Source organism: Equus quagga, chromosome 14 (genome assembly GCF_021613505.1).
Source record: "Equus quagga isolate Etosha38 chromosome 14, UCLA_HA_Equagga_1.0, whole genome shotgun sequence".
Taxonomy (NCBI): Eukaryota; Metazoa; Chordata; class Mammalia; order Perissodactyla; family Equidae; genus Equus; species Equus quagga.
This window is the reverse complement of record NC_060280.1, coordinates 88,842,713-88,870,512: the sequence shown is the minus strand read 5'-3', so window position 1 is coordinate 88,870,512 and position 27,800 is coordinate 88,842,713. Positions and strand designations below refer to the sequence as shown.

Below are 27,800 nucleotides of genomic sequence, written 5' to 3'. Positions count from 1 at the left end.
GAGTCCAGTGCACCATCCACATGGCCCAGGCTCCTTGCTGGGGGAGGGGAGGGCTTCAGGATGAGACCCCGTGGCTCACGGGAAGGACACCCCCCCTGCCACTCTGGCTCCCAAGGTGGGAGGCGGCTGGAACACTGCTCAGTGCCGCTGTCCACAGCCCCCAGTGGAAGCTTGACTGAGAAGGGAGGAGCAGCTCCCTTTCCCCTCATTGAATTTATGGGGATTCCGCCCCCCCCGCCCCGGTCCATTTAGATATTAACTCAGCTGGGACAGGCCAAACAAACAGACCAGAGCTGGGCTGACAAGAGGACAGGCCCCTGTGACCTGGGGCCCCACGTCATCCTCCCACTGCCATGGATGTGCCCTGGCCCCTGGGGCTGCTTCTAGTCCTCTTGGGGACCCCCCTCACCCATGCTGAGCCGCTGTGAGTCTGGAGGCCTGAGGGGACTCTGCCAGCTGCCTGCACATCTGCCGTCTGCATGAGTCCCTGTGTGCGACCCCGTCTGTCTCCGCCGTGGCTTCCCCACCTTGAGTCCCTCCGTGCTCCTGTTTGTCTGCTGGCAGGTACATCCTGGTGACCCCCCGAGTGCTACGGGTCGGCAGCCCCCAGAACATCCACGTGCAAGCTCACTCCGACTGTGGGCAGCCCCTCACCGGTCCCCTGGAGGTGAACCTCATGGTGTGGGACTTTCCCATGAAGAGGACAGTGGTGGCTACTAGCCAGCTCATGCTGTCGCAGGAAAATAACTTTATGGTCCAGGCACCGGTGACGGTGGGTGATGGGCCAGGATGATGGGTGGCTGCAAAGGGAGGCTTTGGGTCTGCAGCAAGGGTGGAGAGGGGCAGACTCTCGAGGGACTTCCCACGAAGGACACTGGAGAGTAGACACAGGGCCTGGATAGGCTTACTGCTCCTCTTATGTCCTGCCGGCTTAAATCCAAATTCGGGTAAGACAGGGTTCCAAGAACGGCCATGATCAGCTCATTGGATGCCTCTGGGTGCATTAACAAAAGGCGCCCTCTGCTGGTGGCTTTGGAAGCCAATCATGGACGGGATTGCAACCCTCCTGGCTGGATACCTTTGGACGTGGCTGTCTTGCTCCCAAAGGCAGAGCCAGAAGGCCCCCTTTCAATTGCTTCTCCAAGATCTGGCCCAGAGCTTGGGCCCCAGGGTTGGAGACCCCAGCAGGGCCTGAGGAGTGCGGGCATCTCTCCCCAGATTCCCGAGAGCCTGGTATTCCCCCCACAACGGGGGAAGCAGTATGTCATCATCCGGGCAATGTGGGCACCCATCTCATCGTCCTCCTTCATGGAGAAGCCGGTGCTTGTGGCTCCCCACGCTGGCTATATCTTTATCCAGACAGACAAGACCATCTACACGCCTGAGCACTTGGGCACAGCCCCCAGGACTTGACCCAGGGCAGGCGCTGACTCTCGTTCCTGGTCTTCCCCGCCCAGTACCCAACATGTCCCAACCCCCAAGGTCTCCTTCTGTCTAACATCCCCCCACTTCCTGAGATCTTAATGACTACATCCCCCCTCTCCAAACTCTCTCCCACGTTCAGGGTCTTTCCTCCTCCTCCAGTTCAATACCGGGTGTTTACCGTGAACCACAGGATGGGTCCCGTGACCAGGACATTCACTCTGGACATCAAGGTGGCCTCTCCTGATGGGAAGGTGGATCCTGGACACTGGGGTGATATCATAGGCTGAAGGCCTGGGGACATGACCCACCCACCCCTTGTCCCCACAGAACCCAGACGGGATCACTGTGATGAGCCAGGATCTGCAGGCCAACAGAGGTTTCTTCGTGAGCTCCTTCCGCCCGCCTCCCAGAGCTCATCAGGTGCCCCGCCCCCCCGGGAGGCCCAGGGCTGGGAGGATGGAGGCTCTTCTTCTCAGTCTCCGTCCCTCCTAACTCTCTGTGCCTCAGTCTTGGGACCTGGAGCATAGAAGCCAGTTACCAGAGTGCGGCCAGGCAGAAGTTCAAGGCAGCCTTTGACGTGAAGGAATATGGTGAGCAGGGTGTGGTGGGGAGGGCCAGGTGGGATACGCAAGGAGCAGGGCTGGTCTCATGGTGTACCTACTGTGTGCCGGGGCCTGAGCTGGGTGCTGGTGAACAGGACCACATCTTCCAGCCCTTGGGTGTTGCCAGAGTCACCGAGGAAGGAGCAGGACAGGGAGGGGATGAGGGGGACAGTAAAATGCTGAGGGCGTCCACTACCTTTCCTCCACCCAGTGCTCCCGTCCTTTGAGGTCCAGCTGAAGCCAAACAAGACTTTCTTCAGCCTCAATGATGAGGCTCTGGGCGTGGACATCTGGGCCTGGTGAGTCCCCTTTGGCCCAGCCTGGCCAGAGGACGAGGCACGCCAAGAAACTGAATGAGTAGAGAGAAGCGGACCACTTCTGTAGCCCTTAGGGTATGATAGGGGGGATCTCTGCCACTCGGGAGACACTCTTGGCCACCTATACTGTCCTATGAGGTTGTGAAGACCACTTCTGCCACCTTTGAGGTTGTGCAGACCATCCCTTCAGGCCTCTGGGTTTGGACAGGCCATTTCATCTACCTAATGGAGTTGTACCACATCTCATGGTTTGGACCATCTCTGAAGGTCCACGAGGTTGCACAGGCACCTTTTCTGTCTTGTGAGGTTGCCCAGAGCATCTCTGCAGTTCTATGAAATTGCAAATGCTATATTTGCTGCTTTATGGGATTTATAGACCATCTCTACAGCTCTGTGAGGTTGTACAGGCCATGTAGTCCACATAAGGTTGTAAGGGCTGTGTCTGCCACTTCTTGACATCATACAGACCATTCCTACAGCCCTGTCGTGCTTTCCAGACCACCGAGTCTGCCTGATAAGGCTGTACAGGCTACCTATACCATCTTGTGAGATTGCACAGGCCACATCTGCAACCCAAAAAGGCTTTAGGGGACATTATTTGTCACCTCCCAGGGTTGTGTGGGTCAGCAATGAAGCCATCTAAGCTTCCAGGGGCCACTTCCACCACTCTCAACATTTCACCACCATTGCTGCAGTCCCATGAAATCAGACAGGCCATCTCTGCAGCCACATGAGGTTCTGTGGGTGCGTGAGAGCCAGTCGGGTGGCACTCCATCCCCCAGGTATACATTCAACGAGCTAGTGGATGGATACGCTCTGGCCATCTTTGGGATAAAGCAGGATTCCTGCCGGATCCCCATCCAAAGTTCACTGCAGAGGGTGGAGGTGACTGAGTTCTGACCCCTCCCCCGCCTCCCATCTCCCCTCCCTCATCTTCCCTCCACCACCTCCCCCCACTGCCTCCCCTCCCCCACCCTCTTCCACTCCCCAAGAAAGCTCTTCCTCTCTCCTGCCCTGAGAGCAGATCTCAGAAGGCCAGGGCCACGTCTCCCTCCGGAGGAACATGCTGATGGATGCATGCCAAGGCCCAGAAAAGGACTTCAAGGAGATCTCAATCTTTGTCAATGTCACTGTGTTCTCTTCAGGTACCACCCTCACTCGGGCCCCTGGCTGAGGTCATGACAATCTGTTCTTTCCCAGCCCAGACACTCTGAGACCTCAGGCCACCTCCCAGCCTCAGTTTCCTCATCAGAGACATGGGAAAATACCAGAAAGCCTGGGAGGAGCTGAAGTTGTGTTGCTCTCTTTCTCTGCCTTCACCAAGATGGGTCTCCCATACCAGCAGTCCCGCCACCCCCCCAAGAGACTGAACTTCCTCTGTAGGTCTCACAATCCCCTTGTCTCTCCGTGGGGTGAGGTGGTCCAGGCCGAGATTTCCGGGGTGAAGATCGCCCAGATCCCATACAGCATCGAGTTCATCAGGACACCCCAGTATTTCAAGCCAGAAATGTCCTTCCACTTCAGGGTCAGAGACTAAGTTCACGCCACCCAGAGACTCAGGGCTCCCTCCCCCAAAAGATGCCTCCCCCAGGGAGACAAAAACCCACACTGGCCTCACTTGCCCCCCACAATTCATCTGTCTGAGGACTGAATCCATCATAAGCCCCACACCAAGCCCAAGCACCCCTCAGGTCAAGACCCAGGTCCCCTGAAGTAGGCTGATGGCCCCAGAATTTCTCTATGGGGGGCTTAGGGGTTCATTTTGAGGCTGCATTTGCACAGCAGGCTTGCCGTTTTTACGTGCAATCATTTGGGGTAACTCTGAGATGTCTGGTGGCCATTAGGAAAACTAGAAACATCCTTTGGTGTCAATTGCACTCAAGTTTACCTCAAGCCCTCCACATCTCCTCCTACCCTCTCCACCTCCAATTTCCCCCCACCCCACTGCCACGCCAACACCCAGAGCCTCCACATAGGGTTGTGCATCGTAAAGACTCTAATATGAATGGTGTCCCTGGTGTTGTTCAGTGAGCAACTTGCACAGCTATGCAAGCCGTCCTATCCAGACTACACTTTCAGTCCCCACTTCTCATGCCAAGACACCCCCGCACCTGTCCTTCGTCTCACGCTAGATTCCACCCTAGGTTTTGGTCTCAAATCCTGATGGGTCTCCAGCCTCCAAAGTCCTCGTCCACTGCCAAGAACACAAAGTGTACACTTCGTCCAATGGGGAGGCCACTCGGTCATCAACACACGTGGAGATCTGGACAAGCTGCCTATCGTGGTACCGACCTGACAGGGCAGAGATGGCGGGATTGCGTGAACTGGGAGGGTTGGGAGTTAATTGCCCATTGCTCTCTCCAGGTGGAGACAGATGAGTCTCTCCAGTCCGGGGAAAAGGCTTCAGCCACCATGACAGCTTGGCCCTACTCAACTCAGGACAGGTCAGAGAACTTCCTGTACATCGAGGTGAAGACATTGGGCACAGAAGTTGGCAGCAACTTGCAGCTAAGCCTCAACACAAACCATCGGGACTCGACAACCAAGGATGAGATCGCTTACTTCACCATCCTGGTCAGGGGCTAGGACCGGGACCTGAGTCAAGGAATTCTTTCCCTGGAACACTCTTGGCTAGCTGGGTTGGAGGAACTGTGATCAGTGGTGTGAAGGTAGGAACCATCTGGGGCGGGCTCAGATGGGACTGTGGGTCTCCCTTGTGAGCTGGCCCTGCCCTTCTCATCCTTGGCCTCCCTTGTCTCCAAGGTCCTGAGTAAGGGCCAGATCATGTATGCCAAACGTCAGCCAAAAAGTCTTCAGAGTGCCCTCACATCAGCTAGCATTCTTGTGGCTTCAAAGATGCTGCCCTCCTTCTGCATCCTGGCCTTTTATTTGCTGCCCAGAGCAACCAGCCAGGACCCTGAACTTGTGGCCGATTCCGTATGGATTGATGTGAATGACACATGCATGGGGATGGTGAGCCAGACTCCCTAAGTTGCACATCACTATCAAAGAGCTGAGGAGAGGGCATGTCAAAGTTCAAGGACTCCCAGTCTGGGGGCAGACGAGAGGAAGTGGAAGAGATGTGGCCTTAAAAGCTCAACCTAGGGCGTGGAGAAGATACAAGTAAATGCATGGGGTTGAGATTGGCCTGGTGGAGTTCTCTGATGCATGGACATGAAAGTGGAAGCCCCTTGATAGACTATGAGTCCCTCTCCCTGACTTCTCTCTTTTTCCTGGCTCAGCTGAAGGTTGGCTTGAAAAATGACAAACGTCCCCAGATTTTGGAGCCCAACAGCCGGGTGGAGGTGAAGGTGACAGGTGATGCAGAGGCCACGGTGGGGCTGGTGTCTGTGGACAAGGCTGTCTATGTCTTGAACAGCAAACACAAGCTCACACAGAAGAAGGTGAGAGTATGTGGGCTTTTGCCAAGAGGTTGCCTGGAGGTTCTAAGTGGAGCCTCAGTTTCTTCAGCTATTAAATGAGCAATACTGATGCTTGAGAGGGTTCAAGGAGCCAGTGCACAGCATGGGTTGGAAGGTGGTAAGAGCTCAATAAATGAGAGATGGTGTGAGAATTATTACTTGAGCAGCAATTCAGTGCACCATTATGCCTTCCCTGGAGGGGTCATGCAGGCTCCACATACAGCGTTCTCTCTTGCCCTCCAGGTCTGGGAAGTGGTAGAGGAACACGACATTGGCTGCACCGCAGGCGGTGGGAAAGACAGACTTGCTGTATTCAAGGACGCTGGATTGGACATGAAGATGAGCACAGGGATGGACACCCTAGCAAGTTCAGGTATAGGCAGTGGTTGGGGCAGGAGGAGGGCAGAGGCAGGGGCCATGCGGCCTAGTGGTTAGGAACGTGGAGTTTGATGTCAAACAGGTGGGCTAAAATCCAAGACCCTACCACTTACCATGGGCCAGTCACGTTTCCTCTGAGTCTTATCTCTCTGTCCATAAAATGGAGATAATAATAGAAGTAACCCACTCTGTGTTAGTTAAGGTATAGGTTTGGCCACATGTATCAGAGATACAAATGAACAGTAGCTTAAACTGGGTAGAAGTTTACTTCTCTCTTAGTAACTATGCAGAGGTCATTCTGGGACTCAGATTCCTTCTAGCTTGTTGCCCTGCCATATTTCAAGATGGCGCCTCACCAGGACCTCATGCCAGACAGCAGGATGGAGAGAAGAAGGAAGAGGTAGACAGTCCTCTCACATCTCATTGGCCAGAACTCAGTCACATGGCCCCACCCAGGTGCAAGGGAGGCTGGGAAAAGTAGTCTTCATTCTGAGTGATGTAAAAGATAGAAATTTAGTTGCCACAGATGAAGGGGGAGAATGGATACCGAGGACAACTAGGAGTGTCTTCTTTAGGCTGTAAATAGTGGTATTAATAATAGTTTCTGTTTACTACAAGCTGGACCTTGTGCTAAGTACTTTTATATGCATGATCTCATTGATAGAATTATGATTATACCATTTTACATAGCTGGGGAAATTAATGCACAAGAGGTTAAGTGACTTGCTGAAGATTGCACAGCTTTTAAGTAGCAAATTTTGAACATCAGGAGACTGTGGGATAAAATGAGGTGATGCATATAAAACCCTGGGCATACAGTAAGCACCCAGAAACTATCAAGGATGTTATAATGATCTTGACAATTGTCCTCTCACTCTTTCCTCTGACCCCCAGAGTGGGACTGCCCCTGGAGCCCCCCTCCTACCCGCCACCGCTGCTCCCTGAAGAGGAATGCAGGTCAGAGGGGATGCGCCCCTCGTGGCTCCCTAACCTACTGTATTCATCAAGGCTTAGAACAGAGATGAAACCACTGTAGGTACTTCAAGCAGGGAGGGAGGTATTTAACGAGGGGAGTTTGGTGCTTTCAAAGTCATCAGATGGGCAACAGGAGTAAAAGTTGGAAGGTTGCTTGCTGGGACTCAAGATCACCCCACCACAGTTCTTGCAAATCGTGAAATCTCAGGAACCTGCAACCGATATCTCTCATGGGGCTGACGAGTAGATGGTGGAACATGGAATTGTGCCCATTGCAAAGACACGCATAGACTGAAGCCCACCCATCACCTATTGCTGCTGCAGGGAAAATGGCCTTCACATCTTTCTAGCTTTCAAATCGTACACAAGAGCATCTTGGTGGCAGAATCTAACTCCATCGAGAACCCCAGCAGCAAGGGAGTCTGGGAAATGTAGTTTTTAGACGTCTAGCCTCTGGGATACAGGAGGGAATGTAGATGAAAGGAGACAGGAGTGCTGAGTATGAATGAATAGGATGTAGCAATCCTGCCACACCCGAGGCCAGGGTGTGGACCGGAACAGGAAGCTCTGAGCCCGGAGTTCAAGGAACATGGGAAGCAGTACTGGGTGGCGTTCGCTGAATGGATTCTATCAATATTAGATTTTTCAGTCTCTTTGAGCAATGCTGGTGATTCTGTGGATCTAAATAAAAGGACAGTAAGTGGACTCTAATGAAGATTGAGGTAAAACCCTAATTCTAATTTCCATATCAAAACTCATGCTAACCTTCTGGGAAAAGTTTAGAAAAACTGTGGTTTTGTTTATGGTAATGATCAGCGATATTATTTAACTACAGGTGTTCTAATCTTGTGATGGGGTGGAAATGAGATTTTTTAATTGCCATAGTATTTTTATCTTTAAGCACATCCCTTCAGTTGGCTAATTTAGAAGGATTCCACTTGACATCATGCTTAACAGCAAGTTTTATGTTTTCATTTAAAATATATATATAATGGAAATTGGGAGTCAAAATGGCATCTTGGGGGATTACCAATCCCTGTCAAAAAAGAAGAAGGAAGAGGAGGAAGAAGAAGCAAAAAGAAGCAGCATGAATTCTGGTCCCATCTTTGCCACTTGTGAGCTGTGTGGCCTGGGCCAGTGAATGGACCTCTCTGTTGCTCACCCTCCTCATCAGAACTCACCACATGGGTTCAGTGTTGGGGAAGGCCCAGGCAAAGTGCCAGGACCAGCATCTGCCAGAGCTGGGGCTAAATAGAGGCCAGGTGTACACGGCATTGGGGTGGATGGGTCCCAGCTCCCTCAGGTCTCTCTCAGCCCCTCCTCTGTCCCTCTAACCCTGGCCCACAGTGAATAAGTTTGAGACAGAGCTGGAGTGAAAGTGCTGTGAGGCTGGGCTCCGGGAGAGCCCAGTGGGACTGTCGCGTGAGGAGAGGACCCGACACGTCCACCACGGGCCAGCCTGCGTCGCCGCTTTCCCGAGCTGCTGCCATCTGTCTGAGGCCCTGACTCAGGAGGCCCGAGAGGAGCAGCTGCTTCTGGGGACAAGTGAGGGGGGTCACAGCAGGGGGCCCAGGGTTGGGGGGCTCCGTGAGGGGCACGGAGTGCCGGGGGACAGTCAAACGGTGATAAGGGCCACAAGGGGATGGCGTGGGAGCGCCCCACTGAGGAGTCAGATGGGCCACGGGGGAGACACAAAGGAGACCCCTGCCCCATGTCCGCTCCTTGCAGTGGATGAAGACAAAGACTTTGATGACATCTTCCTGGACGACCTGCCCGTCCGGACCTGGTTCCCTGACAGTTGGCTCTGGAGGAAGATTACTCTGCCAGAAAGTGGATCAGGGTAGGACCACAACCCCCATGCCAGCATCTGGCCCCTGGTCCCTCCACACATCGGTCCTGGCCAGTGCCCCCACCGGTGACGTTGAGCTCTCAGGATTGTCCCAAGATAGAAACTTTCCTGAATAGGGGCACAGATCCCAGTAGATCCCCCCAGATGATGACCCTCTGGTGATAGTGTGTCAGTGGAGTGACCCAGTGACCCCCCCCCAGAGTGATCATAATCCTGGGACAGTGACCCCTGATCCACAGGCTTGCTTCAGGCAGCACAAACTCACTGATGTCCCCCCAACGCCCGCCGCCGCCCTGCCCCCGGCTTCCGGCAGCATCTTGCACAGCAGCATTCTCGTGAACGTGCCTGACTCCATCAGCACGTGGCAGTTGGTGGCCGTCAGCCTCAAGGCTGGACAAGGTAACCCCACAGACCAATGCTGAGAAGATGGGAGAGCGTCCCGCGCCGGGACAGCGGGCCTCCAGGTCACTCCGACGCGTCTGCCGCTTCTAGGTCTCTGCGTCTCGGGTCCCTTTGAGTTGACAGTCAAGAAAGAGTTCTTTGTGGATCTTAAGCTGCCCTCTTCTGTGATCAGGAACGAGCAAGTCCAGATCCAAGCCATGCTGTACAATTTCAGGGCCCGCCAGGCCAAGGTGAAGCCCGTGGCTTTCCTTCCCCACCGAAACATCCGTCAAGGGGTTGGGTGTTTTTTTTTTCTTTTTTGAGGAAGATTAGCCCTGAGCTAACTTCTGCCAATCCTCCTCTTTTTGCTGAGGAAGACTGGCCCTGAGCTAAGATCCATGCCCATCTTCCTCTACTTTATATGTGGGACGCCTACCACAGCATGGCTTTTGCCAAGCGGTGCCATGTCCACACCCGGGATCCGAACCGGCGAACCCTGGGCCGCCGAAGTGGAACATGCACATTTAACCGCTGTGCCACCAGGCTGGCCCCACGTCAGCATGTTTTATAAAGGGGATGGAGAGTGTCCATTATTTGAAGGGTCCAGTGAAGTGGTGGCCCTTTGAAAAAGCTTCTATTTTCTCGTTTAAACCTCACAATGACCTCATCAGACAGATGCTATTATTTTCTTGGTTTAGAGATGAACTGAGGCACAGAGAGGTTAAAGAGCTTTTCTGAGATCACACAGCACATAAGAGGCCGAGTAGGTTTGAATTCAGACGGGGTCATTGCTTTCAACCACTGTGCTGTGCTGTCACCTACTCGGGACTCTCAGGGAAGGAGCAGGGAAGGGACTGTGACTCTAGGGTCCTGGGTCACCCCTGTAACTGATCACCCTACCCCAGGTCTGCGTGGAGTTCCCCTACAAGGAGCTACTCTGCAGCGCTTCAAGGCGGGAAGCCCCATACCGCCAGGTGGTGGTTGTGCCCCCTACTTCCTCCAAGACAGTGCTCTTCGTGCTTCTCCCACTCAAGATAGGCAAAGTGGATGTGGAGGTCAAGGTTTTGGGCCTCAGGATCCAGGATCACGTGAAGAAGACGCTCCTGGTCCAGGTAATAGGCACCCACCACCTCTTGCTGCCAGTGTAGACAGCAGGGCCTCCCCTGCACCCCAGGCTGTGTGATCCATCATAGAGCCCCCACTTTGGGACTTTGGAGTCAGGGTGAGTTCAAATCTTGTCCCTGCTGTGTGACCTTGGGCAGCTTACTTAACTTCTCTGAACTCCACGTCCTTGTTTCCAGGATGAGGATGATCATCATAGCGGCGAATAATCAGAGCTGTGAAAATTATGCATGACCAGCGCGTGACCCATTGAAAATACTTTGTTTACTTAACACACATGTTTAGCCCTTACAATAGGGTGCTTTAAGAATAATAATTCATTGAGCCCTAGGAACAATGCTGGGAGGTAGGAACTATTATTCTCTCCCTTTTATGCATGAGGAAACTGAGGCACAGCAAGGTTAAGTAACTTTCCCAAGGTCACACAGCTAGTAAGCAGAAGAGCTGGGATTTGAAGCCAGATATCAGGGCTCCAGAATCTACTTTAATAGTTAATCAATGTTTCCTCCTACGGTCATTGTGATCATCATTATTATTACTGTTGTTGTTTTTCACTTGCTTCCTCATTGCATCCCACAGGCAGGAGGGTGGACAGAGCTGCTCTCCCACAGCATCCTCCTGAACCCCCAAGGTTAGTGGGGTCTGCAAGGAGCATGTGGGATCCCCACCCCTCCCGGGCCATTCCAGGGCAGAGGGAGGGGCTGACCTGACGGGGTGCGGTCAGGCGGGCGGCCTGAGCTCCTCCAGGGCTCTGCGCCCTCTGGCCTCCCAGCCCCAGAATCTGCTTGTCACAGAAGGTTGTGTCCACTCAGGTCAGACCCAGACAGAACTGGTGCCAAAAAAGGACATTTTGAACCAGATGCCCGATACAGAGGCCGAAGTGTTTGTCAGTGTCCAAGGTACTGAAGACAGAGCCGGGGGGCAGCTCCCCCAGGGCCTGCCTAGGCACAGACGGTGCAGGAGGGGCTGGGGGTGCCCATGTGGGGCACTCAGGGAGCCGTGGGGCTTAGGCCATTCCCGAGGTGACCCTGCCCACCTGGCAGGTGACATCCTTGGCAAGACCATCCTGGGCAGCCTGACACCCACAGAAACACAGCAGCTGCTGAGGCTCCCGAGGAGCTGCCCTGAGCAGATGCTGAGCTCCCTGGCGCCCATGATCATCCTGACCTGCTACCTGGATGCCACGGGCCAGTGGGACAAGGTCGGGGTGGAGCACAGGACCCAGGTGATGAAGAACATTGTCAGCGGTGAGAGGGGGACCCTGGCGGGGCCTCAAGGACGGTGTCCGGGGCTCTCTGGGTGGAGGGCTGGGGTAACGCCAGGGACCCTCCCAGACAATAACACCCAAACTCTGACTTGTCTCCCAGACGACGTGATACCGAGTCCCACAGGGTACCCGCAGCAGGGCCCCCAGGTTCTGCCTTCACCCTGCCCTGTCTCCAGGCTGGAGTCTGACAACGGGCCCCCTGGTTCACCCCAAAGCCCCAGGTTATGTTATATTCAGACAGTGTGTCGGGTTAGACTCACCCCTGGTTACACCCCCAGGGAGGCCCCAAGCAGAAAACCCCCAGGGGGTGGCCTGTTGGTTCCACCTGAGTACTCACACCTTCCCAGCCCCCCTCCAACCCCCCAGGGAACCAGAGATGCACCCCGCTCATGACACCCAGACAGAGACCCTCAAGTTAATTTGGACACAGACCCGTCTCCCTGGCTACACTCAGACATCAACTCTCCATCCAGGAGCTCTCGAGAGTGAGCTCCAGATAACGCCCAGACACTGTCACCCCCAACGTTACCCCAGAAGAGCAGACCCCCAGGGAACCCTCAGGTAGTACCCGAGTAACAACGCTCAGAGTCCTCCCGAGAGGCGCCCCCCCAGACGACACTCAGGAGGACCTTCCACCAGGCGGCACAGACACACCGACAGCCCTAGTTTACAGTCAAGAAAGAACCCCCAAGGAAACTGGCACGTGGTGGCCCCCAGAGTCCCCTCTTTCCTGAGTGTCACCTTCTCTGATCCCTCCGAGTGATTGTTCCTGGTCACATCCTCCCCAGACGACCCGATGGGGTGGGTTTCCCAGATCACCCCCAGACACGACCGCACACGGGCTCCCACGGTCACACCTGAGAGTGACCTTCGTTTACACATGGGCCCAGCAGCCCCCTCCCTGATGCACCCGGACAAGCCCCCTCCTCCAGGCCACCTCTAGATGTGACGCACTCTCAAGTCACACCCACACCCTGTCCTGCTCCAGCCCAGATGATGCCTGACACCTGACCCCCACACCCACCCCCGCCCCAGCCACACCCAAACCCTCCCCCCCTCCCCCCCCAGCCCCGCTTTCCTTGCAAGCTCTCCTCCACCCTATCCTGCAGGTTACACTCAGATGCTGACCCACAGGCTTCATGACGGCTCCTACCACTCCAGCAAGGGCAGCCGCGGAAGCACCTGGTAAGGACGAGGACGCTGGCAGTCCTGCCCAGCCCCCCAGGAAGCCCAAAGGGCCAGCCTGGGGCTTGATGACCCCAGGGGCACCCACACTGCAGGGCCTTGGGGCCGGCGGCACAGGCAGACTGGGGAACGGCAAATGAGGGGTCGGTCTGGAGCCGTGTGGTCCAGGGTGTGGACTCCTCCAGACGGGTGTAGATGCCTGTGTCCTAGAACCCCCCTGGGCTGTCATTCCTGGTCCTCACCCACCCTATCTCCCTCCCAAAAGGCTAACGAGCTATGTCTTCCGGGTCTTCACCCTGGCCTACCACACCGCGACCGTGACCACGATCAACATGCACACTCTCTGTGCCGTTGCCAACTGGATCATCACCCGGAGGCAGGCAGAGGACGGGCGCTTCTTGGAGAAGGGCCCTGTGATCATGGCGTCCATGCAGGTGCCCACCGTCCCCCTGCCTGGGCCGCTGCAATAAAACCCAGGGCTCTGGGCACTAACAGTGGAATCTCAAGCCCCTGACCTGCTCTCAGGTAGAATGAGAAGAGGGAAGAGCTGAGGCTTGGTCCCCAGCATCACGTCCCCTGCTCTGGACCGCCCTGCACTCCATTGCAATGTGCGGGAGGCTGGGCAAGGCTGGGACCCCATCTCTCCCTCACCCCCACATCAAGCAGGCCCCAGTCCTGGCCCCCATGCCTCACAGGGCCTGCGTCCTGCCATCCCCCTGCCAACACAGCTGACCCTCCCAAGTGTCCCTCCACACTAGCCTCCAGAAACAGCTTACAAACAGTCCTGGAGGTCTCTGTCCTGCTCAAACACTTTTCGTGGCTCACACTTGCCCACGACTATCTCTCTGCTATCTCCCTCTCTTCGTGTCTCCTCTCAAGCCTCACCCTTCCCTACTCCCTGCTCCTGGGTCCCTCCACCTCAGCTCCGTGTCTTAGCTTATGTTGCCCTTTCTGCATGACATATCCCCACTCCAGCCCTTCTTTTCCCCTCACCTGGCCAAATTATGTTTTCTCAGATATCACCTCCTCCAGGAAGGATCCCCTGAATACCAACCCTCTGCCTGTCTCCATCATTGCACCTATCACATTAGGCATTCATTCATTCATTCATTCATTCATTCAACAAACATTTATCCAGCAACGGCTGTGTACCAGGTCTTGTGCTAGGCAGAGGGGAGACACAGCAGGAAACAAGATAGATACAGCTTGGGATGGGGGGAGGAAAAAGTTCCCCAAAGAATTATAACTAGTGATTAAGTCCATGGGCGAGAAATACCAGGAGAGAGTATTGAATACGGGTCACGTCTGACCCTGGGGGTGTCAGGGGAAACCTGCAAAAGGAAGTGGCAATAAAGCAGCAACCCAATGGAGGAAGAGAGCTGGTGGGGGAAGAATGGGAAAGAGAGCTTCAGGCAAGGGAAGCAGCATGTGCAAAGGCCCTGAGGCTCCAGCACATTTGACAACATGTAAAAGAGACCAGGGTGATCAGAGCCCAAAGCTAGGGGAGAGGACAGTCCATCCTGAGGCCTGAAAGGGAAGAAAGATGGCGGATCCTGGAGCCTGCAGGGCATTGGGGGCCTCAGTGAGGATTTGAAATAGTCTGCTCAGGGTCTGCTTTTTCCATACTGTGAGTCCTACCAGGGAGGGAAGAGGATCTGGTTCACTGGCAAGTGTCTGCTGAATAAAACTCTGGATAAAGGAATGAAGCCAGCAAAGACAGATTGCACCTCCAGGGGGAGGAGGACTCAAGGAGTTGGAGGGACTGTGTGAGCGAGAGCCTGACGGGAAGGTGGCACAGAGAGGTTACAAACACAGGTTTTACGAAAACAGACGAAAATCAGCCAGGCAATAAGTCTAATGTCGATGTAAGCGATGTGGCATGTTAGCAGTGGTCAGGGGAGGGTTGCAGGGAAAGGGGGATCAAGGTGATGGCGGTGTGATTTTGGAAGACTTCATTAGGAGATGATAAATGTACAGACCAGGAGGTGAGAGAGCAAGTCATATAGATAATGAGGGGAAGAGTGTTCCAAGCAGAGGGAAAAGCATGTGCAAAGGCCCTGAGACTGGAATGTGCCCAATATGTTTGAAGGACAGAAAGGAGGCCAGTGTGAAATAGAGTGAGCAAGGGGAGAGGGGGATGAGGTGAGGGCAGGGAGGGGATGGGACAGAGGTTCCCTCTGCAGGACCTTGTGGGCTACAAGGAGGATGTGAGCTTTTTCTCTGAGTGAGGTGGGAGCCATGGTAGGTTCTGAGCACAGGAAGGACGTGACCTGATTCGAGACCTCACAGGCTTCATTGGCCACTGTGGAAGGAAAAGACCGCGAGGGGCGTATTCATTTCCTATGGCTGCTCTAACAAAGTATCGCAAACTGGGGGGCTTAAAACGCCAGAAGTGTATTTATTTTGTCAAAGTTCTGGAGACTAGAAGTCCAAAATCAAGGTGTCGGCAGGGCCATGCTCCTTCTGAAAGCTCTAGAAGAGAATCATTTCTTGCCTCTTCTAGCTTGGTGGCTCTGGGGTTCCTTGGCTTGCAGCTGCATCGCTCCATTCTGCGTCTCCATCTTCACAGGCCCTCCTTCCTTCTGTGTGTCTTCATGTGGCCTTCTTATAAGGACACTCACCGTTGGATATAGGGTCCACCCTAATCCAGTATGACCTCTCTTTAACTAGTTACACCTGCAAAGACCATCTTTGCAAATAAGATCATATTCTGAGGTTCCGGGTGGACATGAGTTTGGGGGCGGGGGGCACTGTTCAACCCAGTGCAGGGGTTGAGGGTGGAAGCTTGGAGACTGCAGAGGAGTCCAAACCCTAAGTCAGTCATTAACTAGCAATGGGGAGACTTCACCTCTCTGAGCCTCCGTTTCCTCATCAGGAAAACGGAGCTGCTGCAAGATACTCTGAGGTAGCATAGAGAGTTTAGCCCAGCACCCTCCGTGGCTGTTAGGTTTTGTTAGTAAGGCAGACCTCATACGGGCAAATCTCAAGATGGCCCCTCCTCCTCCTCTCTCCTTCCCTCTCCCCATCCTGCTTTCAGCATCATCCAGCCCAGAGCTGAGCATGTGGGAGTTTTCAAGGTCGGGGAGGTTGGAGAAGATGGCCCCAAGATGCTGACGGGACCATGGGTATGGTTCTGCATCCACAGGGTGGCTACCAAAACTCTGAGGCAGACGTATCACTCACAGCTCTTGTCCTGATCGCCCTGAATGAGGGGAAGGAATTGTACATCAAGGACGTCCTGGTGGGACCCAAAGAGGAGGGCAGGACCTGCAGGGTGCCATAGGCCCTCCACACAGGGAGCTCCCCCACCCCCGTGTTCCTCTCAATGGATGCTTCTCTTCTAACTCCCAGACCCCTTTCCCCCGATCACCTTCCTCTAGCCTCCTCTCTCTGACTCTCTAGAATTTGATTGCCAGCATGAAGAAAGCCAGTGACTTCCTGGAACAACGCCTCCCCAGCATTCAGACAACCTTTGCCATAGCCATAGTCTCCCATGCTCTGGCCCCCACCAACAGCCCCAAAGCCAATGGCTGCCTGGACATCTTTGCCAGCCATGGTGGGTGTGGGGCCACTTCTTAAACAACTGTGTGTCTGCCACAGTCATGGCGGTGGAGGGAGGGGGATTGCGTGGTCTCAAACCCAGCAATGAGTGCTTCGTCACTCAGCATTTACTGAGCACCGATGGTGTGCCAACTCTTGATCTTGGTTTCTCAGATCCTGAGAAACCAAGGTGAACAAGATTGATAAGGTCCTTGCCCTCAAAGGCCCCACCACCCCTGGGGGAGGCAGGCAGAAGACAAACAGATCAACAGAGAATTCCAAATTGAGATAAATGCTGAGATGAGAGCATACAAGGTGGGTGGGAGAGATGACAAGGGGAGGGGAGTATGGATTAGAGGGCTCAGAAGGCCTGTGGGAAAAGAGGACCCCTGAGCTGCTGAAAGATGAGAAGGCCAACCTGTGTGAAAGGCGAAGGACATTCCAAGCTAAGGCAGTGGGGCATGCAAACTCCCTAAGTGAGAAAGTGCTTGTTGTGGTCAAGGATGGAATGAAGGCCACTAAACGTGGGTGATTGAGAGGGCTCTGCCTCCCATGACCTACCCGACCTCATTCCAAAGTCCTTATCCCATCTTCCCCATTCCCCAAGTCAAGAGGAGTCGAGTTAGGAAAACTCACTTGCAGTAAGACTGGAGGGACCTGGAGGAGCCTCCTGGAACCTCGATTTCCTATCTTGAAATAGTTAGAGTCCCTGTCTCCTAGAGCGGTTCTGAAAATACAGTGTCCGTAAGCCCCCTCAGAGAATTCCACGTAAAGTAAGCGCTCAATAAAACAGCAGATGAGAACAATCGGGCCAGATGACACAAGGGGAGGGCAGGTCTAGGTAGGGGAGCTCTGATCTGGGTGACCAGGTGGCCATCCGTTTTCTACATAAAAGCCACTGGCCAGTGAACGACTCAGACAAGAACTCCCTGTACACCATTGAGGCCACGGCCTACGCGCTGATGCAGAAGCTGGAGCTGGGTCGGCACAATGAGACGTACGCCGTCATCAAGTGGCTCCTGGAGAAGAGGGAGCTGGGAGGCGGTTTCCAGTCCACCCAGGTGACCCGGGGTCTCGGAGAGGCGGGGCTGGGGGCGCTGGCCGAGGTGCTGACGCGGCCAGGCCCCCGGAAGGAGCTGTCCGTGGTGCTGCGCCCGGGGCGCTGTCTGCGGTGCTGATCCGCGGCCTCTGTTCCAACACCCAGGCCACGGCGGTGGCCGGCGAGGCCCTCACCCGCTTCAGCCAAGCTGTCCCCTTCGAGGGTGTCCAGGACCTCCGAGTCCAGATCAGCGCCCCTAAGAGAGCCTTCAGCGTGGAGTGGCTCATCGATCAGAACAATGCCTACCAGCAGCGGTCAGCAAAGGTGAGGCGCTCAGGGGCAGACGAGAAGGCCACACAGAGGTGGCATCGGACATGAGGCCAAGAGCCATATCCCTGTCAATCTCCCTCCCCAAGAGTATCTCGCAACCATTGGCAATACTGTCAATGTATTGATTCATTTATTCCACAAACATTTCCCCCACGTGCCAAACATTCTCCTGAGCATCAGGGGTACATTATGAAAGGTCTGTGGTCCCTGCTTTCATGGGACTTACAGTTTAGAAAGAAACGGAATCAATATATTCTATTTTAGGCTCTCTGAACACAGGGAAAAGAAAAAAGTGTATAAAGGGGAAAATAATCTGGGTGTGGGGAGTAAGGTAATTTCCATGACCTTATCCCATGGAGGAGATGACATTTACCTTCAATCATTCGACCCATCTTTACTGAGCACTTACTGTGTGCCAAGCACTGTTCTAAGTGCTGGAAATATAGCCTTGAACAAGACAGAAAAAAACCCTGTTTCTGTAGAATTTTATATTTTAGTCGGGGAGACAGACAATAAAGACATGTGAATAAGTAGAACATATAGTGTGTTAAAGGCTGGCAAGTGCTATGGGGGGAAATAGCAGCAAGCGGGTAGGGACATCAAGGAGTTGCAATTTTAGATAGGATGGGCAGGGAAGGTCTTACCAACAAGGTAACATTTGAGCAAAGTCTTAAGGAAAGGAAAGAGTGAGCCTGGTGGCTATCTAGGCAGAGGGAACAGCAGGTGCAAAGGCCCTGAGGCTGGAGTGTTCCCAGAATGGCAATGAGGTTTAAGCAGGGATGATGCGATTGGATGTGAATTTGTAAAATTTTGCTCTGGCTGATGACGGAAGAAGGTATGTGGGGGGCATGAGTCGATGCAGAGATGCCAGGGAGAAGGGTCTTGTGGGGGTTCCATGCCTGGGGAACTTTGGAGATGCTATGGATAGATTAGACAGATGTACATTCGGACATAGCCTGAGTCAGCAGTTCTGGTTGATCTGTGACAGGGTACACACCACAAATGTTCTATCAAGAAGGAAAAGTAGGAGCTGCCTAGTGGTGTTGTGGTTAAGTTTGCGAGCTTCAGTGTTCCGGGGTTCACTGGTTCAAATCCTGGGCAAGGACCTACACCCCGTTCATCAAGCCATGATGTGGCAGTGTCCCATATACAAAATAGAGGAAGATGGGCACAGATGTTATCTCAGGGCCAATCTTCCTCACCAAAAAGAAGAAGAACAAGAAGGAAATGTAAAACTATCTGCATGGGGAGAGCTGGGCATTGAGTGAGCAGACCCCAAGTTAGGGAAATAATGAGACGCCAATGCCCTTGCATGCTTTCCTCCCACCCCCACTGCATTCGAGCCATGTTTGCTGCTTCCTCCACCTTCCAATCCGCCTCCTTCCTCCTTTCAGTTCTCTGCTCAGGACGAACTAGAGATCAGAGCCAGCGGCAGAGGAAGAGGCACCGTCTCGGTAGGTCTGGTGTCGCACCCTCGAGATCCTGCGCTGGAGCCCAGGGCCCCCAGTGGGTGAGAAGAGAGGCCAGACTAGACTCCAGGACAAGATCAAAATCAGCAATAACTTGAGCTACCATTTAGGGCACTGCACTTTGCTAGGAACGAAGCTGAGGACGCCTCCAGCACCCCCTGGGAAGCTGGTAAAAATAAGGACTCCATTCAACAGGTGGGGAAAATCGAGGCGCAGATAGAGTTTCATTTGCTCTAAGTCAAGAGTCAGGGGAGATAGAGGCCTCTGGACCCGTTTGCCCCTCCATGCGAGTCCCTGGAGGGGTGTCTCCTTCCTTGCCCCCCTCAAGGGAGACTCTCCCTCAGGGTGCCTCCCAAGGCGCACCCTCCCCCCACTATCTGAGCCAGCAGCCCTGTTACATCTTGCAGCCTCATGCCCTGTGGCCCAGGACGACAGCCCTCTCATTCAGCAAATTTGAGGCAGCCTACCATCCTGCTTCCAGCAGTGGAGTCACGGGTGAACCCCTGCCTCCGTGGTGTGACCTGGGGCATGTCACACTCCTCCCTGAGCCCCAGTTACACTTCCATTAATTGCAGTAAAAAAAAAAAACAGCTCCACGGTTGCATTAGCTGCATTTCAAGGGCTCAAGAGCCGCAGGCGGCTAGTGGCTGCCCTCTGGACAGCAGATGGAGGCAGCTGCCATCCTCGCAGAAAGTTCTAGCAGAGCTGGTCTAGATGCCATGGGGTGTTCTGGCCGCTGCGCCCATGGACTGAGGGGCGGGCTTGGCTGTGAACTCCCCGCAGGGGCAGAGCCCCGGGCAGGCGAGGGCTGGAGCAGGGAGGAAAGGGGGTGGGACGGGCTCTTACTCCTTCCCTGCCCTGCAGATCTTGACCATGTGCCACAGGTCCCCAGAGTCCTGGGAGCACACCTGTAACCTGTTCCACCTGAACGTGACTCTCCAGAATGCCCCGGAAAGTGAGCCTGGCCCCAGGGAAGCCAACTCGGCATTTTTATGATTTTACTTGAGCTCTCATTCAGGAAGCACAGTTATTGCTTTATTCAGTCATTCGACAAACGTTTCGTGAGCATTTACTACGTGGCGCGCTCTGTTTATTGGCCCTGGGAACATAGGCATGAAGAAAAAATATACCTTCTTCCCCTGGAGCCCACATTCCAGTAGAAGGAGACAAACAGTAACACAACAACAACAATATAACAACAGTACAACAATAACAATAACACAGTAACAGTATATTATACTCTTACTGTTATTTATTTATAATAAATTAAAAAGAAATGAACCTACATTATAAAAAATAAATATATAGCATAATAGCCAGTGATGATAAGTGCCACGCAAAATAAAGTTAAAAAAGATGATTCAGACTTAGAGGAGGTTCCAGGGAAGCTCTCTGAGGAGGCGGCATTTGAGTAAGAGAATAAGCCATGAGGGATCTGAAGGAAGAGCATTCCAGGAGGGCAGAACAGCAGGTGCAAAGGCCCTGAGGCAAGAATGAGCTTACCTGGTTTGAGGAACAGTGAGGAAGCCAGTGTGGCTACAGAGGAGCAAGGGGTAGAGTCTTAGGAGAAAGAGTTGGAGAAGTGACAGGGGCACATGGCACAGGGACTTGCAGGCCACAGTGAGAAGGAGAGAGAACGCTGCCATTGGGAGCTCACCGCCGGGGTGGGGGAACAACCCTCTCCAGTCTCAGGACTTTTAGGGACCAAAAGTGACCAAGCTTTTGGCTTGAGCCCCATTTCTTAATAATAGTAATAAGGATAGTAATAATAACTGACGATTATAAAGCACTGATCTGACACTGTCTTAAGTGTTTTGCTTGTATTAACTCACTTAATCCTTACAACAACCCTGCTGGGTTAGGAATCTTATGAGCCGCTTCTCAGATTAGGAAACCAAAGCACAGAGAGGTTAAGCAACTTGCCCAAAGTCACACAGCAGACAGGATTTGAACCGAGGAAGCTAGTTCCCGAGGCTGTGTTACCCAGCCTCTAAACATCTGCTTTCTCTCTGCAGTGAATAAAAAGGGGGAAGAGACCTTACGGCTCCGGATGGAGACAAGGTCAGGGTACCAGGATCTCAGGCTGGGCGGGAGGAAGGCCTCACTTCTTGGTAACCAGATTCCCCAGCAGCTTTCCCTGTGGACGGAATGGAGGGGGGACCCGCCAAGCTTGCCTCTCTGTGCCTGCCCCTCACCCTATCTCTCCTGCGGCCCTGCCCTGCCGGTCCCCCATGCTGCCTCCTACCCCACCCTCCCATGCTGCTCTCCCATCCAACCCCTCATCCGGCCAGGTCCCAGGATGGCGGGCTCCACCATGGCAAACATACTCCATGATCCAGGTACCCAGAGCCGCCTCCAAGCTCCACGGCTCGCCCGCATCCTCATCTCCTCCTTATGCCCCAGCCCCACCCCCAGTCCTGCTCTGCCCCCCATATCCAGTGCCTGCTGAGTGCCAGGCTCTGCTCTAGGAGCTGGAGGAACAGCTGTGAGCAAGGCAGCCCCTCCGGCCCCAGGGGAGCTCACAGCCTATCAGGGGAGACAGGCAATAACCAAACTGATCACCCAGAATCAATGTAAAGTGACGGTTGTCATTAAGTGCAGCAAAGGAGCGGTCCATGAGCCAGAGGAGGGCAAATGAGAGAACGATGTGGTGTGTGGGCCAGAGAAGGCCTCCAGAGGGAGTGATGCATGGGCTGAGATTGCAAAGATGCAAGGATTTTGCAGGGCAGAGTGGAGGAGGGAGGATTCCAGGCTGAGAGAACAGCGTGTGCAAAGGTCCAGTGGCAGGAGAGAGACTGATGCTTAAGACCAATGAAATGGAGGCTGGAGTGGGAGGAGGTGAAGTAGAAGAGTGAGACAAGGCATTTGATAAAGGTCGTTAAGCAAGGAGATGACATGTCAGAATCCTGTTTGCTGAAGCTGTATGCTGCTGGGGGCAGAGGAGCGACAGGGAGACCCAGGAGTCCAGGCGAGAGATGACGGCAGTGGGAGGATGGGGGAAGGGACAGCAGGAAAGTGGGAGTAGACGGGAGCTGTGAAATCCCCAGGGTCCAGGGTGATCGAGAGGCCACGATGACCATTATGGAGGTCTCCCTGATCACCGGCTTCTACCCCAACCAGAAGGACCTCAAACAGGTAATAAGGGTCCAACCTGCCCACTGGTGTTGCCCTGGCAACCCCCACACTCCCCGTGTGTGCCCAAGGCAGCATCTACCCAGGTCAAGTCCGGGGGTTAATGCCCCACGGTCAGCAGCCATGCCCTCTTCTGGTTGTCTCCCTGCATGACCTTGGCCAAATCCTTGCCCTCAGTTTCCCCAACTGATTGGACAAGGGCTGGGAACTCTGAGAGTTACCCCGCACTGACTGGGGCTCCTGCGGCTGGGGGCCCCAGGGTCTCTGACCACATGTAATCCTCACCCTCTGCCCCAGCTCACGAGCGACGCGGAGATGTACGCCTTCCAGTATGAGACCAAGACGAGCTCCAGCGACAGCACCGTCGTCCTCTACCAGGAGAAGGTGAGGGAGGCCGGGGGTCCTGCGCCAGAGGCCTGTGGGCGGAGACCCCGCGGTCAGCGCCTTGGGTGGGGTTGCCAGACAGCCACGCCGTCTGAGGCCGGCTCCTCAGTGGTCAAGGCCACGTGGTCGGTGGGACGGCCAAGGCCCTGTGGTCAGTGCCCAAGGGTCAGTGGCCCTGGTCAGCTCAGACAGCACCCTCCTCCCTCAGCTCTCCCACAAGGAAGACACGATGCTGGGCTTCCGGGTCCACAGGATGCTGAAGGCGGAGTTCCTGCAGGCCGCGCACGTCACGGTCTACGACTACTAGGAGCCTTGTGAGCAGGGGTCTAGGGTGGAGGGGGCTCCCGGAGGGGAAGAGGCCTGTGATGGATGGGCCGGGAAGGAGGGCGAGGGGCGGGGCCAGGAGGTAGGGTGATGGACAGGGCCAGGAGGGCGGGCGGGGGGCGGGGCCAGGAGGGAATGGGGCGTGGCCAAGAGGGGCCTGCGGGGTTGAGAAAGGCGCTGGAAGGGACCAAAAAGGGTGTGATGACAAGGGGCGTGGCTTTCTTGAGTGGTCGAAGCGGTCGGTGTGGGCCCTGGAAGGGCGGGGCCAAGAAGAGACTGGGCGTGGCCTGCTGGGGCTGGGGCGGGCAGGAAGGGGGCGGGGTCTGCAAAGGGGAGGGGCCTGTTGAGGGGGTGGCTGGAGAGAGCTAGGCGGGCGAGGCCTGCGGGGGGCGCGGCCAGGAGGGAACCCTGCGCCCAGGAACGCTGGCCCAAGGCAAGCGCAGGCTCTCGACCCCTCTCGCAGCCCGGAGGTGCAGCTCCTTCTACAATCTGCCCACAGAGCGATCTTCCCTGCGGAAGATCTGCCACAAAGACGTCTGCAGATGCGCCGAGGGTGAGGTCGTGGGGACGCGGGGGCCGGGGCTGCAAAGAGATGAACTGAAAATAAATAGCAAAATGGTAGACCTAAATTCAACCATACAAGTTGACCCTTGTGATGACGACAGTCCCGGCTGACACCAAGATTGAGGTCCCACTTTGTGGGGAACCTTGATGCGAAGGCACTTCGCTGAGAGGTGCCCAGATTCCTGATCCACAGGAACCACAAAGTAGTGAAGCGACTTTTAGCTGCTAAATTTGGGGATAGCTTGTTATGTGACAATGGATAATACAGTGGCCATCCTTGGAAAATTGAATCGGCCACCACCTGGGTCCTGTCCAGCATCTCTGGTCGTTTGGGGTCTCTCAGTGAGCCTGTCTAGCTCTTCACTCTCATCGGAGACCCGTTTCTCTGCCCCGCTCAAGCATGGCAAAGTTACGGGGGCCACCCAACGGCCAGGAGTGAGCTAGCAGAAGAGGAGGGATTTGACCCCAGGACTGTCTCACTCCAGATCTTGAGTTCTTGGTCATAGTGGCATGTATACATTGTAGACGACAAAAAGGAGACGTGTCTTAAGAACGATAACCATAGTTTCTTTGTGTGTTGTTCAAATATCTGCTGATGTCCCCATTGTGTCGTAGCCACTCTCAATAAATCTTCATGTTACTCTCTCCTCCGTTAGAACATCAGTTCCTCGAGGGTAGAGATTTCTGCCTGTTTGCTCGTTCCCAGCCTGGCACTCAGCATTTATTGACTAGATAAGACCCCGTGTCATGCGGGAGCCTGTGGCATGTCCTGCCTCAGCGTCTCCAGTAGGTCTGGGGTGGGCCTGGAAAGCGGCCTCGTAACAAGCCCCCAGGGAGGCCCTGATGCTCTGGGAGGTTTGAGACCCCCCCAGCTCTGCTCTCCCTCCTTCTCCCATCGCACTCCGCGCCTAGAGCATCTTGCATCTCACACACCACCTCCCTCTGGAATACCTGGAATGCTCCGTCCTCCCGCAACCAGGGCATCCACAGGGAGCATTATGGCTGTTTATCGATGCCCCTGGGGACCACCTGAAGGCAGAGTGGGTCTCTCCTGTCTGTGTCTCCTGTGTGTCTCTCATTTAATCCCACAATAGGTGCCAGGACTCTGATCCCGTTTTACAGATGAGCAAACAAAAGATTCAGCCATAAGCTCAGGGTCTCGAGGGGCAGACTCTGGTCTGAACATGCATCTGGTACCAAGAGTCAAAATAAACATTTATTGAGCACCAATTATGTGCAGGCTCTGGTCTAAGTACTTCACGCACATTAACACCTTTTCTTCTTTCAGCAGTTCCATGAGATGGGGGCTGGTATTTGTCCCATTTTATACACGAGAAGACAGAGGCCCTGAATGGGGGCGTATCTTCCTGGAGTGCCTGGCAACAAAGTTCTCCATTTAATCTCAAACCTTGTTTCAGAAATCTGGACTTTGTTGTGTGTGTGTGTGTGTGGTTTTTTTTTTTTTTTTTGATGAAGAAGATTGGCCCTGAGCTAACATCTGTTACCAATCTTTCTCTTTTTCTTCCTCCCCAAAGCCCCAGTACATAGTTGTATATCCTAGTTGTAAGTCCTTCTGGCTCTTCTGTGTGGGACGCCGCCACAGCACGGCTTGACAAGTGGTGTGTAGGTCCAGGCCCAGGATCTGAACTGGTGAATCCCGAGCCACTGAAGTGGAGCCCGCAAACTTAACCACTAGGCCACCAGGCCAGCCTCATGCGTGTTTTTAAGCTACTTGTTTTCTTTGAATGTCACCATGATGAAGTCAGACAGAAAAATAAGTAGTTCAAAGGAAAAAGATCTGGAGAATACACATCAAATTTAATATCCCGGGGCAAGGGGGAGTTGTCATCCCTTATTTTATTTTATTTTATTATCATTATTGTTATTATTATTATTGCTGAGGAAGAGTTGCCCCGAGCTAACATCTGTTGCCAATCTTCCTCCTTTTTGTATGTGGGCCACTGCCACAGCATGGCCACGAATGCTGTAGGTCCACACCCAGGAACAAAACCCAGGCTGCCGAGGCAGAGCACGTCAAACTTAACCACTATTGGGGGCCGGCCCGGTGGCGCAGTGGTTAAGTGCACACGTTCTGCTTCTCGGCGGCCCGGGGTTCGCCGGTTCAGATCCCGGGTGCAGACGTGGCACCGCTTGGCAAGCCATGCTGTGGTGGGCGTCCCACATATAAAATAGAGGAAGATGGGCACAGATGTTAGCTCAGGGCCAGTCTTCCTCAGCAAAAAGAAGAGGATTGGCAGCAGATGTTAGCTTAGGGCTGATCTTCCTCAAAAAACAAACAAACAAACAAACAAACAACTTAACCACTATGCCACCAGGGCTGGCCCCTATTATTACTTTTAATGATACGTGAAGACATTCTAGCAAAAAGATTCCCCAAAAGACAGATATACAGAAAAAAAAATGAGACACCCCCCTCATCATAAGCTCCCACTCTTTGCCCCTCCCCAGAAACCAGAACTGTCCACAGTTTGCTTGCATGTCCTATAACTTAAGGTTTTATTTTCCTGGGTAGGTAAAGACTTACTCTTTCTAAGTCAGACATTTCTTAATGTTTAACTTTGTTGTTTTGTTGTGTTTTTTTTTTTTTTTTGAGGAAGATTAGCCCTGAGCTAACATCCGTGCCCATCCTCCTCTACTTTATATGTGGGGCACCTACCACAGCATGGCTTGCCAAGCGGTGCCACGTCTGCACCAGGATCCCAACCAGTGAACCCTGGGCCGCTGAAGCGGAATGTGCAACTTAACTGCTGAGCCACTGGGCCGGCCCCAAGTGAAATTAATTTTAATGACGTATTTTGCTTAACCAACATATGCCAAATATTGTGACTTCCATTTGTAATCAATATAAAGTCACTAAAGAGTTATTTTACGTGTCTTTGAAATCCAGTGTGCAGTGGACACTCACAGCACACCCGGAGTAGGACCTGCCACGTTTCAAGGGCTCAAATGCCACATGCGGCCAGTGGCTACCCCGTCAGACCACGCAGGTCTGAGTGGTTCATCTGTATTAACTCATGGAACCCTCACAACGACTCTATTCCCGTTTCAGAGATGGGGAAACTGAGGCCGAAAGAGGTTAAGAAACTGCTCAAAGAGCTAGCCACTGACTCGAACCCAGACTGTCCGGTTCCGAAGTGTGCCCGCCTTATGTCTACACTTCTCGTCCCCGATTCTGGCCTGAGAGAGCGTTGCAGTCGGCTGGCCAGTGTCCGAGTCCTGGCGACGCCACTTCTAAGCTGGGTGTCGTCCTGCGTAATTTGTTTAATTGCCCTGAAGCTCTGACTTTTCATCTGAACAAGAGACAGTGGCACCTACCTAAAGGCCAAGGGACACCACCCAGAGAGCCTGGCGCCCAGCAAGCCCTGGAGACACGCAGAGTCTTTTAGCCACGGTGATTTCTTCACCCCCTCAAACCCAGCTTTTGCACACGCTGTCTTCCTGGAAATGTGTTTGAGGCTGATTTCGAAAAACTCGAACAATAGATTTCTGTGCTGTGAGGGACATTCCACCTGCCACGGGCTACATGAATTATGAAATCCCAAATGACTTCTCACCTTTTAGGTGTCCCTGTCAAACATCTATTTCCAGGGTTTCGCACGTTATTCTAAACAGGAATTGGATTTCCCTTACTGTGTGTTTTTTGGTTCTGATGACAAAAGTGATGGATGCTTAAAAAAAAACGCAATTGTTAGAGCAACAGGCATTGTGGAGAGTAGAGGTGGTGCAGAGACGGGGGTGCAGAATGGTTTGTGTGTGTGCCCAGGGCGGGGAAGTCTCTCCAGCGCCAGCAAGGCCCCAGATGTCATAGCATCAGATTACAGAAAAGGAAAGAAATGGTTAAAAGAGCGTGTTTAATGCTTTCCTGAGTTTTGCCAAGCTGCCCTCTCCGACGGTTCTCAAGGGACAGCTTCTCCAACAGTCTGGAGATTCCCCGCTTCCCTGCACCTCTGGACATTCCCAAATTTCCCCCAACTGAGGGGTAAATTGACTGGATTGTGGAAAGCGCATAAACGTTCCAATTGTATCCATTTCCTCCACAATGAAACGTACGCTCACCCAGCTTAAGCCTCAAGG

General features: G+C 53.8%; 2 protein-coding genes across 21 annotated transcripts; both read left to right on the top strand.

Annotated features, from left to right (window-relative positions):
- The first annotated feature begins 80 nt into the window (after positions 1-80).
- LOC124225884 (putative protein C3P1) lies at positions 81-17,495 on the top strand. 19 transcript variants are annotated; one of them, XM_046638667.1, is made up of 23 exons: positions 81-424; positions 565-772; positions 1,565-1,655; positions 1,753-1,845; positions 1,933-2,015; positions 2,239-2,419; positions 3,369-3,489; positions 4,489-4,628; positions 4,709-5,013; positions 5,108-5,748; positions 6,010-6,139; positions 7,039-8,664; positions 8,848-8,959; positions 9,219-9,367; positions 9,461-9,600; positions 10,255-10,461; positions 11,051-11,102; positions 11,284-11,370; positions 11,515-11,718; positions 12,848-12,923; positions 13,189-13,357; positions 16,326-16,479; positions 17,359-17,495. In XM_046638667.1, coding segments are annotated over exons 12-23 (1,365 nt in total). In that variant the 5' UTR covers positions 81-424; positions 565-772; positions 1,565-1,655; positions 1,753-1,845; positions 1,933-2,015; positions 2,239-2,419; positions 3,369-3,489; positions 4,489-4,628; positions 4,709-5,013; positions 5,108-5,748; positions 6,010-6,139; positions 7,039-8,663; the 3' UTR covers positions 17,373-17,495. The 19 variants fall into 19 exon arrangements, with proteins under 19 accessions (XP_046494623.1, XP_046494616.1, XP_046494619.1 ...); XM_046638660.1 differs by lacking the exons at positions 565-772; positions 1,565-1,655 and having other exon boundaries at positions 81-564; positions 5,108-5,317; positions 5,587-5,748; XM_046638663.1 differs by lacking the exons at positions 565-772; positions 1,565-1,655 and having other exon boundaries at positions 81-564; positions 5,108-5,467; positions 5,587-5,748.
- LOC124225886 (complement C3-like) lies at positions 17,389-24,350 on the top strand. Of its 2 annotated transcripts, XM_046638677.1 has the most exons (6): positions 17,389-17,524; positions 17,668-17,826; positions 19,227-19,286; positions 20,166-20,256; positions 21,317-22,436; positions 22,731-22,790. In XM_046638677.1, the coding sequence occupies exons 1-5, from the start codon at positions 17,426-17,428 to the stop codon at positions 21,748-21,750; spliced, it is 843 nt and encodes a 280-aa protein (XP_046494633.1). In that variant the 5' UTR covers positions 17,389-17,425; the 3' UTR covers positions 21,751-22,436; positions 22,731-22,790. The 2 variants fall into 2 exon arrangements, with proteins under 2 accessions (XP_046494633.1, XP_046494634.1); XM_046638678.1 differs by lacking the exons at positions 17,389-17,524; positions 17,668-17,826; positions 19,227-19,286; positions 20,166-20,256 and adding an exon at positions 23,026-24,350 and having other exon boundaries at positions 21,760-22,436; positions 22,731-22,817.
- The last annotated feature ends 3,450 nt before the right edge of the window (positions 24,351-27,800 follow it).

Coding starts and splice junctions, on each gene's coding strand:
- LOC124225886 (XM_046638677.1), top strand. CDS start 17,426: ATGCAGAAGCTGGAGCTGGGTCGGCACAATGAGACGTACGCCGTCATC. Junction 17,827..19,226: donor ACCAGCAGCGGTCAGCAAAG/GTGAGGCGCTCA, acceptor TCCTCCTTTCAG/TTCTCTGCTCAGGACGAACT. Junction 20,257..21,316: donor TCTCCAGAATGCCCCGGAAA/GTGAGCCTGGCC, acceptor TTCTCTCTGCAG/TGAATAAAAAGGGGGAAGAG.
- LOC124225884 (XM_046638657.1), top strand. CDS start 8,793: ATGGGCCACGGGGGAGACACAAAGGAGACCCCTGCCCCATGTCCGCTC. Junction 10,462..11,050: donor AGAAGACGCTCCTGGTCCAG/GTAATAGGCACC, acceptor TGCATCCCACAG/GCAGGAGGGTGGACAGAGCT. Junction 11,371..11,514: donor AGTGTTTGTCAGTGTCCAAG/GTACTGAAGACA, acceptor CCCACCTGGCAG/GTGACATCCTTGGCAAGACC.